The sequence below is a fragment of the Python bivittatus genome, unplaced genomic scaffold, assembly GCF_059951505.1.
Source record: "Python bivittatus isolate LINGU-HERP-01145 unplaced genomic scaffold, Pbiv_v1 ctg000570_np1212, whole genome shotgun sequence".
NCBI classification, from domain to species: Eukaryota; Metazoa; Chordata; class Lepidosauria; order Squamata; family Pythonidae; genus Python; species Python bivittatus.
Window position 1 is genome coordinate 25,495,416 of NW_028277097.1, and position 14,837 is coordinate 25,510,252.

Below are 14,837 nucleotides of genomic sequence, written 5' to 3' on the forward strand. Positions count from 1 at the left end.
ACTGTATTTTAATTAATACTCATTGGTTGTTTCTACCGCAAACCATCACTTCCTCTTGGGATGGGCGCTGTCCAAATTTGAAATGTAAACAAACAAGCAAACAGGCGAAACAGAACACGGAAAATCCCAGATCCAGGGCCCCCAAACCCACCGCCGCCCGGGTCTGGCGGGATTACGCCGGAGGCCCTTCCTCCCAGCCGAGGACTGCGCGGGGCCGCCGCGCGCCGCCGGTAGGCCGGGGCGGGGCGTCGAGGCGCGCGCGCAGCCGCCGGGCGCCCGGGGGGGCGGGGCGAGACGGGGCGGGGCCGCCGCGCTGCCCGCCATGACGCTGCCGGTCTTCTTCGGGTGCGCCTTCGTGGCCTTCGGGCCGGCGCTGGCGCTCTTCCTGCTGACCGTCGTGGCCGAGCCGCTGCGAGTCATCATCCTCATCGCGGGGTCGGTGCGGGCGGCGACGGCGGGCGGGCGGGCGGCGGGGCGAGGCGAGGCGAGGCGCTGACGGCTGGCTCTCCCCGCAGGGCCTTCTTCTGGCTGGTCTCACTGCTGCTCTCCTCGCTGGTCTGGTTCGTGGCGGCGACGGCCAGCGGCCCGGCCGACCCGGCGCTGCAGCGGGGGCTGCTCGTCTTCGGCGTCCTCTTCTCCGTGGCGCTGCAGGAGGCCTTCCGCTTCCTCTACTACAAGCTGCTCAGGTGCGTCCCTCGCGTCAGCCCCGCCGGGGGGGGGGAGAGGCGGCCGCGCCCTTGCGGTCGGCGGTCGGGAGCCCCGTCGCGGGCCGAGCGCCCTGCCCGGGGACCGATCCCGCGCACGGAGCGGCAGGGCAGGGCAGGCGCGCCCCCCGCCGGGGACGGAGCGCAGCAACGGGCGCGGCTGTCCCGTCCCCTGCGGCCGGCGGCTCCGCCGCTGGGATCCGTCGCCGGTGAGCCCCGGTCTGCGCCGGAGAGGGGCGCCTCTGCCCGGAGCGGCCTCTCCCGCGGCGGAGGCTCCTTCCCGGCGCCCAGCCGGGCTTCCTTCCCTGCCGTTTGAACCCGCCGTTCCTGCCGCGGCCGCCGGGTGCCTCTCCCCCGAGCCAAGCGCGCGCGACGTCCCCGGCGGCGGTCGGTCGGTCGGTCGGCCTTTCCCTCCCCGCCCCCCGGCCCCGGCCTGTCGTCCCCTGGGCGCAGCTTGTCGGCGTCCTTCCTGAAAGGCAGCGCCCGGCCGCGCGGGCCTTGGCGCTCTCTGAGCCGGGCGGCCCGCGCGCAGGCCTTTCGCGACCTGGCCGGGCGGGCGACGCCGCCGGTGCTGGCGAGGAGGGCGGGCTCGCTCGCTCACTCGCTCGCTCCCCGTTTCCGTGCGCCCTGCCGGGGTTGGCGGGGCGCGCTTTTCTCTTCGGTAGCCCCTCGACTAGGGTGATGCCTTCTGCCGGAAGGCCTTCCCCCGGCAGTGGTGATCCCGCCGGCCGCTGGCGAGGACGCGTTCGGGCCTCTCGGCTCCCTTCTTGGCTTTTTCGTCGTCTCTCTCGAATGGGGTGTCCGTGTGGCTTGTCTCTGTGTCGTCTTTGTTTCCCCTCCCTCTGCGTGCCCTTCGTTCTCGTGCAGGGCCGCTTCTCTTCCCCTTCCGTGTCGCTTATTCCTTCCGAATAAATTGTACCTTTTAATTCTTGCAAAACCTCTTGCCTCTTGCATGAGGTAATCCCTCCAGGCATTAGGAGTTCTTTTTGGTTATTCCCCCTGTTATGCGTTCTTATGTAGGGATGCTGTGTAATTCCAACATTTGCAGTTGTGCTTTTAATATCTGTTTTAGCCATCCAGCCTAAGCTCGTTTTCCCTTCAGCTTTCCTTGCCATGGAACGGACATGGAACTTGTCATTGCTCTGAGTTTATTCAAACCCACTTTTGTAATACATATTCAGCTATCCTTAGCTTTTTTGTTGTTGTTCAGTCGTTAAGTCGTGTCCGACTCTTCATGACTCCATGAACCATATTGCGCCAGGCCTTCCTGTCCTTCACTGCCTCCCTGAGTTTGCTCAGTTTCATTCTCATTGCTTCAGTGATGCAAGAACCACAATATTACATAGTCAATTTAACTCCAGAGTTCCTGCCACTTCCGCTTCCTCAGTTAAATGTTCCCTTAATTAATAATTAATAATGGCTATTATGAAGGCCAAGGTAGTTGGACCTTTGTGGTCTTCCTCCACTCCCTGAAGGAGAAAGGGGTCAGCGAGACATGTCAGGAGGGATCATGCCTGGTGGTGGTGGTCTCCCAAAGGATGTTGGCATCATTAAAGTCTCCCATCTCTACAGTTTCAGGCCACTTTGAAGGATCTGCAACTTACTTTTGGAAACGTTAGTGTTCCCTAACCTTCATCCTCACCCACACCTTCTTGGTTGGGAAGGTGATAGTAGACATCACATGTTGCTGTTGTTGTCCCACCACCTGTTGCAACACAAATGTTCTCCACAGCATTGCCAGGTTCATGCATTTGATTTCCAAGCAGGAATGGAATGGATTTGGACATGCAGTCATCCCACTAGGTCCTCATTATACATATGATATATTGGCCCTTCTGTGCTAAATGCTCATGCTCGTCTGTTTCCCATATTCTAAGCATTGCATATAGTCAAAGAAGCATGCACACAATATGTCTACTCAAAAGGAAGAAAAAGAGAAAGGGAGTGCCCTTCTCTTCCACTGGCCAAGTGAACAAAGGGAAGTTGGGAGAGTCCAAAGAGTTCTGGGAGAATCTCAGCATTTCCATCTTCTTGTAATAGATTTTTGTGCTTGGTTCTGGCCTTGTACTTTTCCTTGTTTTGACTCATCTTTTCCCTTCTCAAAGAAATAAAATCTTTTTTATTAATGCTGGCCATTCAGTCATGAGAGATAGGAGTATCCTTCAGCTTGTTTCCATGTACCAGCTCTAAAGGATGATAGCAGTTGGCTTAGTCTGTATTCTGCAGCTCTCTCCTCTTGTTCTTCCCTTGGTTCCCCTTTTCTGGTCAGCCACTAATGTTGTTCAGTCGTTAAGTCATGTCCCACTCTTCATGACCCCATGAACCATATCGCACCAGGCCTTCCTGTCCTTCACTGCCTCCCTGAGTTTGCTCAGTTTTGTGGTCATTGCTTCAGTGATGCTATCTAACCATCTCATCCTCTGCTGTCCCCTTCTCCTTTTGCCTTCAATCTTTCCCAGCATCAGGGTCTTTTCCAAAGAATCCTCTCTTCGCATTAGGTGACCAAAGTACCTGAGCTTGAGCTTCATTATCAATCCTTCCAATGAGCAATCAGGGTTGATTTCCTTTAAGATTGACTGATTTGATCTCCTAGCAGTCTAAAGGACTCTTAAGAGTCTTTTCCAGCACCACAGTTGAAAGGCATCAATTCTTCGGTGCTCAGCCTTTATGGTCCAGCTCTCACAGCCATACATTACTACCGGAAAAACCATAGCTTTGATTATGCAGATCTTTGTCGGCAAGGCGATGTCTCTGCTTTTTAATATGCTATCTAGATTTACCATAGCTTTCCTCCCAGGGAGCAAGCGTCTTTTAATTTCATGGCTGCAGTCTCCGTCTGCAGTGATCTTGGAGCCCAAATAAATGAAGTCTGTTACTGCTTCCATTTCTACCCCTTCGATTTGCCAGGAATTGATGGGTCCAGATGCCATGATCTTAGTTTTTTTAATGTTGAGTTTCAAGCCAGCTTTTGCACTCTCCTCTTTCACCCTCATCAAGAGGCTCTTTAGTTCTTCTTCACTTTCTGCCATTAGGGTGGTATCATCTGCATATCTGAGATTGTTGATGTTTCTCCCTGCAATCTTAATTCCGGCTTGTGATTCTTCCAGCCTGGCATTTCTCATGATGTACTCTGCATATAGGTTAAATAAGCAGGGTGACAGTATACAGCCTTGTTGTATTCCTTTCCCTATTTTGAACCAATCAGTTGTTCTGTGACTGGTTCTAACTGTTGCTTCTTGGCCCGAATACAGATTTCTCAGGAGACAGATAAGGTGGTCTGGTACCCCCATCTCTTTAAGAATTTGCCACAGTTTGCTGTGATCCACACAATCGAAGGCTTTTGCATAGTGAATGAAGCAGAAGTAGATGTTTTTCTGGAACTCTCGTGCTTTCTCCATGATCCAGCGAATGTTGGCAATTTGATCTCTAGTTCCTCTGTCTCTTCGAAACCCAGCTTGTACATCCGGTAGTTCTCGGAACCCAGCTTGTACATCCGGTAGTTCTCGGTTCACGTACTGCTGAAGCCTAGCTTGTAGGATTTTGAGCATAACCTTGCTAGCATGTGAAATGAGCGCAATTGTGCGATAGTTTGAGCATTCTTTGGCATTGCCCTTCTTTGGAATTGGAATGTAAACTGATCTTTTCCAAGTGGCCACTGTTGCATTTTCCAAACTTGCTGGCATACTGAGTGCAGCACTTTAACAGCATCATCTTTTAATATTTTAAATAACTCAGCTGGAATACTACCATCTCCACTAGCTTTGTTGTTAGTAATGCTTCCTAAGGCCCACTTGACTTCCCTCTCTAGGATGTCCGGCTCAAGGTCAGTGATTACACCAGCATGGACATCAGGGACATTAAGATCTTTCTTGTATAGTTCTTCTGTGTATTCTTGCCACCTCTTCTTAATCTCCTCTGCTTCTGTTAGGTCCCGGCCTTTTTTGTCCTTTATTGTGCCCAACTTTGCACTAAATGTTCCTTTGATATCTCCAATTTTCTTGAAGAGATCTCTAGTCTTCCCCATTGTATTGTTTTCCTCGATTTCTTTGCATTGTTCATTTAAGAAGGCCTTCTTATCTCTCCTTGCTATTCTCTGGAAATCTGCATTCAGTTGGTAATATCTTTCCCTTTCACCCTTGCTTTTCACATTCCTTCCTTCTACAGCTATTTGTAAAACCTCATCAGACAGACATTTTGCTTTCTTGCTTTTCTTTTTCTTTGGGATGGTTTTAGTTGCTGCCTCCTGTAAAATGTTACGGACCTCCGTCCATGGTTCTTCAGGCACTCTGTCTACCAAATTTAATCCCCTAAATCTATTCATCACCTTCACTGTGTACTCACAAGGAATATGATCTAAGTCATACCTGAGTGGTCTAGTGGTTTTCCCTACGTTCTTCAATGTAAGCCTAAAGTTTTCAGTAAGAAGCTCATGATCTGAGCCACAGTCAGCTCCTGGTCTTGTTTTTGCTGTCTGTATAGAGCTTCTCCATCTTTGGCTGCAAAGTATATAATCAGTCTGGTTTCGGTATTGACCATCTGGTGATGTCCATGTGTAGAGTCGTCTCTTGTGTTGTTGGAAAAGAGTGTTTGCTATGACTAGCTTGTTCTCTTGACAGAACTCTATTAGCCTTTGCCCTGCTTCATTTTGTACTCCAAGGCCAAACTTGCCTGTTATTCCGATTATTCCTTGACTTCCTACTTTAGCATTCCATCCCCTATGATGAAAAGGACATCTTTTTTTGGTGCTGGTTCTAGAAGGTGTTGTAGGTCTTCATAGAACTGGTCAACTTCAGTTTCTTTGGCATCAGTGATAGGGGCATAGACTCGGATGACTGTGATGTTGAATGGTTTGCCTTGGATTCGCACTGAGATCATTCTGTCGTTTTTGAGATTGTACCCCATTACTGCCTTTCCCACTCTCTTATTGACTATAAGTGCTACTCCATTTCTTTTAAGGGTTTCTAAATAGATATAATGGTCACCTGAATTAAATTCACCCATTCCCGTCCATTTTAATTCTCTGATTCCCAAGATGTCGACGTTTAATCTTGTCATCTCATGTTTGACCACATCCAGCTTGCCTTGGTTCATAGATCTTACATTCCAGGTGCCTATACAATATTGTTCTTTACAGCATCGGACCTTCTTTTCGCTTCCAGATACATCCACAGCTGAACATCCTTTTGGCTTTGGCCCAACCGCTTCACTCTTTCTGGAGCTACTTGGAATTGCCCTCCGCTCTTCCCCAGTAGCATATCGGACACCTTCCGACCTGAGGGGCTCATCTTCCAGCGTCTTATCTTTTAGCCTTTTGACATTGTCCATAGGATCTTCTTGGCAAGGATACTGGAGTGGGTTGTCATTTCCTTCTCCAGTGGACCACGTTTTGTCAGAACTCTCCGTCATGACCTGTCCATCTTGGGTGGCCCTGCATGGTATAGCTCATGGCTTCACTGAGTTATGCAAGACCCTTCGCCATGACAAGGCAGTGATCCATGAAAGGGTCAGCCAGTAATACAAGGAGGCAACTAGAGCATAGACGATAGAATGAAGATATTATATATATTTCAGAGCAGAGGATCCATTTTTTAAATTAGAGATGCTGGGCATTTTCTATAAATTGTGTCTGCATTAGCACACTTGGTTATTTTAGCAATCTATTTGTCACATGCCTGTATGTTTATCTAGCCAGGGCCAATTGGAATCACCTTGTCTTAAAATGTACATCACAATTAAGAGCTTTTCACCATGTAGTGCCAATCCTGTGGATCTTGGGCACTATGGAGAATGTATCTGCACCCTCTTCTCTATGGCGGTCCTTCTGGTATTGGAAAACTGCTTTCAGGTCTAACTTTAGCCTTCTTCTCTTTAGGTGAAACATACTCAGTGGTTTTAATCATTCTTCATAACATTTACCCTCTGAGCCCCTCAATATCTTCGTTGCTCTTTTCTGCATTCTTTCCAGTTGCTTAATGTCCTTGTATTGAGGCGACAACTGGACACATTATTCCAGTTGTTGTCTGACTGGGGAGCATAAAGCAGAATTATCAGTTCCCATGATCTCAACTGTTGATGCAGCCCAAAACTGAATTGGTTCTTTTGGCAGCTGCAGCACATTGCTGGCTCATGCTTAATCTGTGGTCTGTCTAGATACCCAGATCCTTCTTGCAAGTACTGCTGCTAAGCCAGCTTCCAGTATGATGAATTTTAGGATCATAACATGGTCACTTTCTCCCAAGATTCCTACCAGTTCAACTTCTTGAACCACTTCTTTCCTGTTAGTAAATATTAAATCCAGTATAGCTGATTTCCTTGTTCCCTCCTCCACCTTTTGAACAATGAAGTTGTCCACAAGGTATGTTGAATCTCCTGCTTGCTGCAGAGTTTCATTCCCAGTTGCTGTCAGGGTAGTTGAAATCCCTGTTGGTGTGTTTCCTGGGTGCCTTGGCCATCTGGTTTGTGATGATTTCATCTATATCTTCTGCTTGGGTAGTTTGCCTGTAATTGATTTTTTTTTAAAATTGATTAAGTGCCATCAAGTTGGTGTCAGCTCTTAGCAACTACATAGATTTTCTCCGTGATGATATATCTCTAACAGGATCTTTCAGATCTTCCAGTGGTGTACCCATTAGCACTGTAACAGATTCCGTACACCTTATTACTGATCATCCTCTTCTTCTCTTTCCTTCTACTTTTCTTAGCATTATTCTTAGCGGCTGAGGCCTTAGACAGGATTGTGCCCGTGTGACCTCTCTTGGCCCATCATTCCTGTCATTCCCCGTGGTTTACGGAGGAATTGAGGGAAATGAAAAGGATAAAGACATGTCTAGAGCGCCGTTGGAGGAAGACAAGGGAAGAATCTGATTGAACACAAGTTAGAGCCGCTATTAAGGTATACCTCGTGGCAATAAGAGTGGCAAAACGCCATTATTTTTCCACTCTTACTGCGTCCACAGAGCGTCGCCTAGCGGCCCTGTTTAAGGTTCCCTGGACCGTCCTGGGTAAGGGGGGCTCAGAGGTCTACCTTCAGGGCTGTGCAGAGAAATTTGCTGAACATCTAATGGATAAAATGGCTCTAATTTGCTCCCAGTTGGAGGCCAAGCTTGGTGCAGGTCCTTTGGAGATAACCAGGGTTGCCTGGTTATCTGGGAACGGTTTGATCCTGTTGGGCCCAAGGAAGTGGACAGGGTCCTCGGGTTTGCAAGTGCAAATACCTGTGTGTTAGATCCATGCCCCTCATGGTTGGTCAAGGCCACCCGGGAGGTGACATGTGGATGGGTTCAAGTGATGGTCAATTCATCCTTGAGAGAGAGGGTGTTCCTGGCTCCTTTCAGAGAGGCACTGGTTTGCCCTCTCCTCAAGAAGCCATCACTCGACCCCATGATTCTGGACAATTTTTGTCCAGTCCCTCACCTCCCCCTTTTGGGGAAGGTGGTAGAAAAGGTGGTGGCCCTGTAGCTCTGAAGGTTCCTGGATGAAACGGATTATCTGGACCACTTCCAGTTGGGTTTCAGGCCCGGATATGGGACAGAAACGGCATTGGTTGCACTTTTAGCTGACCTCTGGCAAGACCGGGATGGGGATAGTGAATCCATTCTGGTTCTTCTTGACCTCTCAGTGGCTTTTGATACCACTGACCATGGTATCCTTGGATCAGCTGCAGGAGTTGGGGGTGGGCAGCACAGTATTGTGCTGGTTCACCTCCTTCTCCAAGGCCAGTCCCAATCAATGTGGACAGGGAGTGAGAGGTTCAGCCCATGGCCCCTGCTGTGTGGGGTGCCACAGGGCTTGGTACTTTCTCTGCTCTTTTTTAAGATCTACATGAAGCTGCTGGGTGAGATCATTTGTCACCATGGGATGAGGTATCATCAGTATGCATATCTGTCCCAGGTGAATTAAGTGATGCCGTGACCGCCCTCTTGCGGTGCCTGGAGGCTGTGGGGGCCTGGATGGGGAACAACAGGCTTCAACTGAACCCTGGCAAGATGGAGTGACTGTGGGTTTGGGGCTCCTCCATATCTGGGGCCTTACCATATTTGGTTCTGGATGGGGTGGCACTCCCCCAGAGGGACCCGGTGTGCAATTTGGGGGTCCTCCTGGACTCACGACTCCAGCTTGAGTAGCAGGTGGCAGTCATGGTTAGGAGGGCCTTTGTTCAACTCTGTGTTGTGCACCAGTTGCGCCCTTTCCTGGATCAGGAAGCCCTTCTCTCGGTCACTCATGCCCTGGTCGTCTCCCATATGAACTTTTGCAACACACTCTACGTGGGGCTACCCTTGAAAAGTATCTAGAAGCTGCAACTAGTGCAAAATGCAGCAGTGCGAGCAGTTATGGGTGCCTCTAGGGCTGCACATGTAACACCTCTGCTGCGGGAGCTACATTGGGTGCCGGTTTGCTTCCGGGTCCAATTCACGGTGTTATGACCTTTAAAGCCCTGCATGGCATGGGACCGGGCTACCTGAGGAACAGTCTTGTCCCGGTTATATCCGCCCATCCCACCTGGTCCGGCAGGAAGGGCATGTTGCAGACCCCATTGGCTAAAGAATTCTGACTGGCGGGGTCTGGGAGAGGAGCCTTTTCTGCCATCGCCCCCGCCCTGTGGAACATCTTGCTCCCTGAGATGAGATTGGCCCCACTCCTCTGGCCGTCCGGAAGAGCGCTAAGACCTGGCTCTGCTGACTAGCATGGGGATTTAATGGGGGCTCACAGCACTGGGAGTGGTTGGTGGCTTGATGATGCTTCCCTCGTCTTTTAACCCTGTATATATTGTAAAGATTTTTTATTGTTTTTATCATTTTTTATGTGTAAGCTGCCTAGAGTCACTTGTATAGTGAGATGGGTAGTGTATAAATCTGATAAAAATAAATAATAGTCTTCTCTAGGGAGCTAGATCTTTGCATAATGTGTCTGAAATAGGGTAATTTGAGCCTGGTCATTTGTGCCTCGAGTGAGAACTCTGGTTTGATTTGTTCAGTGATCCATCGGTTTGTTTTCTTGGTTGTCCACGGTATTCTCCAACATCAAAGTTCAAAAGTGTCAGTACTCTTCCTATCCTGCTTCTTCAAAATCCCACTTTTGCTTCCATAAAGTATCACAGAGGATACCATTGCTTGTACTATTCCGACCTTCGTAGGTACAGACACATTGCAGCATCGGAATATCTTTTCCAAGGCCTTCACGGCTGCTCTACCGAGTGCTAGTCTGCAGTGTGTTTCTTGACTGCTTTTTCCTTTACTGTTGATGGTTGATCTTAAAAGGCAGAAGCCATCCACCACTTCAATATCTTCACTGTCAATTTTAAGGTTGGTTATTGTACCTGTTGTCATTAGTTTGGTCTTTATATTTAATTTTAGTCCCATTTTTTCACTGCACTCCTTGACTTTTATTAGTAGACTTTGCAGATCCTTTGAATTTCTGGCTGTTTGAGTGGTGTCATCAGCACAGCGGAGGTTATTGATGTTTCTTCCTCCAATTTTAAATCCACACTCATCTTCTTCCAGTCCAGCTTCCCTTAATATATATTCCGCATATAGGTTGAATAAGAGAAGTATGCAGCCTTGTCTCGCTCCTTTGCCAACCTGGAGCCAGTCTCTTTCACCATGTTCTGTCTGTACCGTGGCTTTCTGACCTGTCTATATTTCTCATGAGGACAGTGAGATGTTCTGGGATTCCCATTTTCCTGAGCAGATTTCACAGCTTGACGTGATTGACACAATCAAAGGCCTTTCCGTTATATTGACTTTTTTGAGGTATTATTTGGCTTTCTCAATTATCCGGTATGCATCAGCAATAATGTCTTGTGGTCCTTGGCCTTTTCTAAAGCCAGCTTGAACATCTAGCATCTCTTTTTCCATGTACGGTTGTAATCTGCGGATGATTCTAAACATTATATTGCTAATGTGTGAAATTAAGGATATTGTATGATAAATTGCACACACTCTCCTTTTTTTAGTATTGAAATATAGATTTTAGTACTGAAATATAGATTGACTTCTTCCAATCTGTTGGCCACTATATTGTTCTCCAGATTTGCTGGCACAGCTTGGTTAGAACCTTGACTGCTTTTTCTGTTGCTTGCCATGTTAATGTGGGTCTTCCATCAGTTCCTGTAGCCTTCTGACTTGGTAACAACCACAGTGCTGATCTAACTTCATCTTCTAGTACTAGAGGTTCTTGTAAGCAGGGAGTATCTTCTACAGTATCTTGGATGTCGGCATCTCTACTGTACGGTATTTCAGTATACTCTTTCCATCTTTTTCTGATCTTCTTTGAATCAGTTACTGTCTGTCCACTGGTGTCCTTTTGAGGTCGGAACCTCCTTCTGAATTCAGAGACCTTTTGAAAGACTTTTCCTTGTTTTTCCATGTCTCTTTCCATCCTCAGTGTATTTACAGATATTGTAATACTATTTCTTGTCTCTTCTAACAGCTGTCTGGAATTCTTTGTTACATTCCTTTCTGAGATTTGTATCTTTCTTGGCGATTTCCATGGTTGGTTCTGATATCCAGCTTCCTTTCTTCTGTTTCTTGGTCTTTGGCAGTCCCTTTTCACATTCACCCTTAACAACTTCTTTAAGTTAATTCCATAATTCTTCTGGTTCTCTATCAATGAGGTTCAGGACTTCAAAGTGATTCCTGATGTTCTCCTTGAACATAGTGGGTATGTGTTCAGGATCATAGAAAGGAAACTTGACTGGCTTTCTTCTTCTTCTTTAGCTTAACTCAGAGCTTGCACACAAGCAGTTCACGATCCGTTCTATAGCCAGCCCCTGGTTTATATATAGCCTTTGGTGCTATAATTGAGCTCCTCCACCTTCACCTGTTACACCCCCCACCCCAAAGTTTCCTTTTTGTTTCTTTTTCCCTTAATATTCACCCAGATGCTTTCAGTAGGGTTTTCACCCTTGGGGTCACAAATTTCCTTCCAGATGCAGTCAGTATTTGTGTGTGTGTGTGTGTGTGTAAATATAAATATAAATATAATGCGGTCCCCTCCCTTTTTATGAGTTTCTTTTGAGCAAGTTATCCTTCTAGTTCTGTATTCCAGTCATGAGTTCTATCCCATCAGGTAAGAATTGAATTGATTTGACTTTTCTAATTGAATTAGGAATTTGAGCTGGATCAAACTGTGATTTTTGCTGCCCCTTCAATACTAATATGAGAAACCTATTGACTTCTGTAATTCAGTCCCACCATCCCCAGGCCCACATTCTTTTTTTTAAAAAAACTTTCCATTGTTTGGCCTCATTTATTTAACTAAGCAGAATAAACAGAAAAAGAAAAAGAAGGTTTTATATACAGGAGCACCTCGTGTGTGTATGTGTGTGTGTGTGTGTGTGTGTGTACACACACACGAACGCGCACACACTTCAATAAAGTGTGACTATATTTCATTTTAATTGTCCATGCATAGCTTGCTTCTGTAGGCAGCTGTTCATACACCACATCAGGTCTTCACTTCACTGAGTAATCGGGACCCTAAATGTACCTTCCCAGTGCTGAAGAACAAGTCTCTTAGCAATAAGACAGGCACAAACAACTTTGGGTAAAACTTTCTCTGAGTCTGTGTGCAGAGTAGCCCAGGAGAATTTGCTCCTGAAGAGGGGATGGTTTCCATTTGAAACGTATGGAATACTAATATTCTCACTCCTGTCTTCAAGTTGACTGGATTCATTGTAGGGATCTGAAGTTCCCCTGCTGGCTGTGGGCAGCAAGATGGGATCCTTGGCCCCGTCTCCCCTCTCTTGGAGGCAGGGATGCCACTGGTCAGCCCACACTCTGCCCTTCTGGGGCTGGCCAGGCGCAACGGCACAAAGCCAGGGGACAAGCCTGCACCCATGGCCAGTGGCCACAGCAAGGAGTGCTCCTTGTGGGCCAGGAGTAGCCCTTTCAGGTCTGTTGGGAGATAGAAAGAGGAGGTCTAAACCTGCAGGGGATGCTGCCCGCCCATAAAACCGGCTCATGCCCTCAGTCACGTGGGCTGCAGGTTGGCGATCTGAAACAGCTTGTGCTTCTCCTTCCCAGGAAGGCGATTGAGGGGCTGCTTGCCCTCAGTGAAGATGGCTGCTCCCCCATCTCCATCCAGCAGATGGCCTACGGTGCGTTTCTGGGGGGATGGGTCTGTGGTCCCTGGGCAAGGAAAGCCACTGCCAACATTACATTCCAAGGCACTGGGGGCTCAGAGACCTCGCTGTGACTCCTGCAGAGGGAGGAAGGGTGGGGGGCCAGTGCTCCCTGGGGTGCCAGAGGTTCTGGTGGCAGTGGAGGAAGGAGGGCTTCAAGCCAGGCCCCTGCTGGTGAACACCAGCCCCCAAGGAAGCCCCTTCCCTGGATGGGGGAAGAGGAGGAGGCCGGGAGGAGCCTGAAACTGAATTTGGCCAAAGGTCCTGCTGGGTTGGGGGATGGGCAGCCAGGCTGGCCCTTCTGGGCCCCTGCTCAGGCCAGTGCCTTCTGTCCCCACAGTGGCTGGCCTGGGGTTCGGACTCATGAGTGGCGCCTTTGCCATGATCAACTTGCTGGCAGATGCTCTGGGGCCTGGCATTGTGGGCATCCATGGAGACTCCCAGCTCTATTTCCTGACTTCAGGTACAGCTGTCCCAGCTTGGGAGGGGGGGCAGGGAAAGAAACCTTGTCCAGCCCCTCCCCTAACTGTCTGTGTCCCCACAGCCTTCATGACTCTTGTGCTGATCCTGCTGCACACCTTTTGGGGCATCATCTTCTTCCATGGCTGTGAGACACAGCGCTGGGGGGAAGTGGCGGCTGTGGTACTCTGCCATCTCATTGTCTCTGCCCTTGTGAGTAGCACCCCTAAAAATGGGGGAGGAGACTGCAACAAACATACAAACCCACTGGCACCGCCCAGGCCCCTCTGCTTTAGCTGCACCCCATCCCCCATGGCCAGAAAGGGTCACAGCACCCTTTGTGCTTGCGAGGTCTTGGTGTCAGTGCTATGATGGTTTGGATGTCTGCCTCCCACGTGGCCCCATGGAAATTCAGGGCCCCAGCCAGACAAGGCAACCCCCCCCCCCAAACTGCCCATCTTTGTGAGCTCTGTCTGCCATAGAGGCTGGAGGACGTTGGGTGTCCCGGCCAGCAGAGTTCAGGTCACGGCAGTGGTAGGCCATTCCCCCTCCTGGTTTTGCAACTGCTGTGACCCCCCTGCCACTCCGCTTTGCTGGTCTCCAGCCTCAGAGGAAGGCAAGAGGGCTTCCCATTTCATTTGCATGGACACCCAACCCCCAGGCACGGGGGGCAAGGGGCAGAAGAGATGGCTGGAGCGCCATCTTCCCTCCCCCTTCGCCATCCAGTCAGAGGCCAGCTGGGAGGGCGACCTGGGCCTGTGTGACGGCTAACCCTGCGCTTCTGCTTGCAGACCTTCTGGAACCCCCTCTATCTGGGCAGCCTCTTGCCAGCATACCTCCTCATGGTGGCTATGGCGGTGTGGGCCTACCTCCTCTCCGGAGGCTCAAAACAGAACTTGCAGCACTTCCTCCTATGTGAGTACGGCCGGAGGCATCCCTGCTCCTGCCCGAGGCTTCCTCAGGCCCCCACCCCCCTTGGCCATCATCCCCAGGGCTAGCCCCCCTGCCCCTATCCCTGGCCAGCTGGCTCGGCCGTCTCCAAGCGCTCTTCTCCATTTCACAGGCCTGCGGACCGCGCCCCAGGCAGGATCCTGAGCCTTCAGCCACCCTGCAAGGAAACTGGGCCCTAGACTCTGCGTCTGGTACCACTCTGGAGGACACGTGATGATTGTGCCTTTGGAACATTTGGGGCCAAAGATGGGAGCAGGACTGTGGAACGGCTGCCCCCCAACCAATCCCAGGAAATACTGCTGTGAAGCGGCCCCTGGTTTGCACGGTGCCCCCTTCCTGAACCCTGCTATATCCCCCCTTTGGCTCCTGGTGCTTGTTGGGGTGGGAGGGGAAGGGCTGTTGGCCAAGAGCCAGGCGGAAGCAGCCAAGCGCCTCTGTGGGGTGCAGAGAAAGGGCCGTTGACCTGGGGCTGTGGAGAGACAGGCGGGGCTGGCCTGCGGTGCTTGGAAGCTGGGGGCAGAACTGAGCTACTGTTTCCCTTCTTAAGTAGTACCAATAAAGAGACTGGAGAAAAGCTTGTGTGTGTGGGGGGGGCGGGGGGG

The 14,837-nt window shown here is 49.8% G+C and overlaps 1 protein-coding gene across 1 annotated transcript; it reads left to right on the top strand.

The window, feature by feature from the left end:
- Positions 1–276: 276 nt before the first annotated feature.
- LOC103067971 (gamma-secretase subunit Aph-1b-like) lies at positions 277–14,809 on the top strand. The gene is made up of 7 exons (XM_088152637.1): positions 277–435; positions 516–686; positions 12,728–12,801; positions 13,166–13,288; positions 13,370–13,497; positions 14,076–14,199; positions 14,348–14,809. Exons 1-7 carry the CDS (start codon positions 323–325, stop codon positions 14,377–14,379), a joined length of 765 nt encoding a protein of 254 aa, XP_088008763.1. The 5' UTR covers positions 277–322; the 3' UTR covers positions 14,380–14,809.
- Positions 14,810–14,837: the final 28 nt, after the last annotated feature.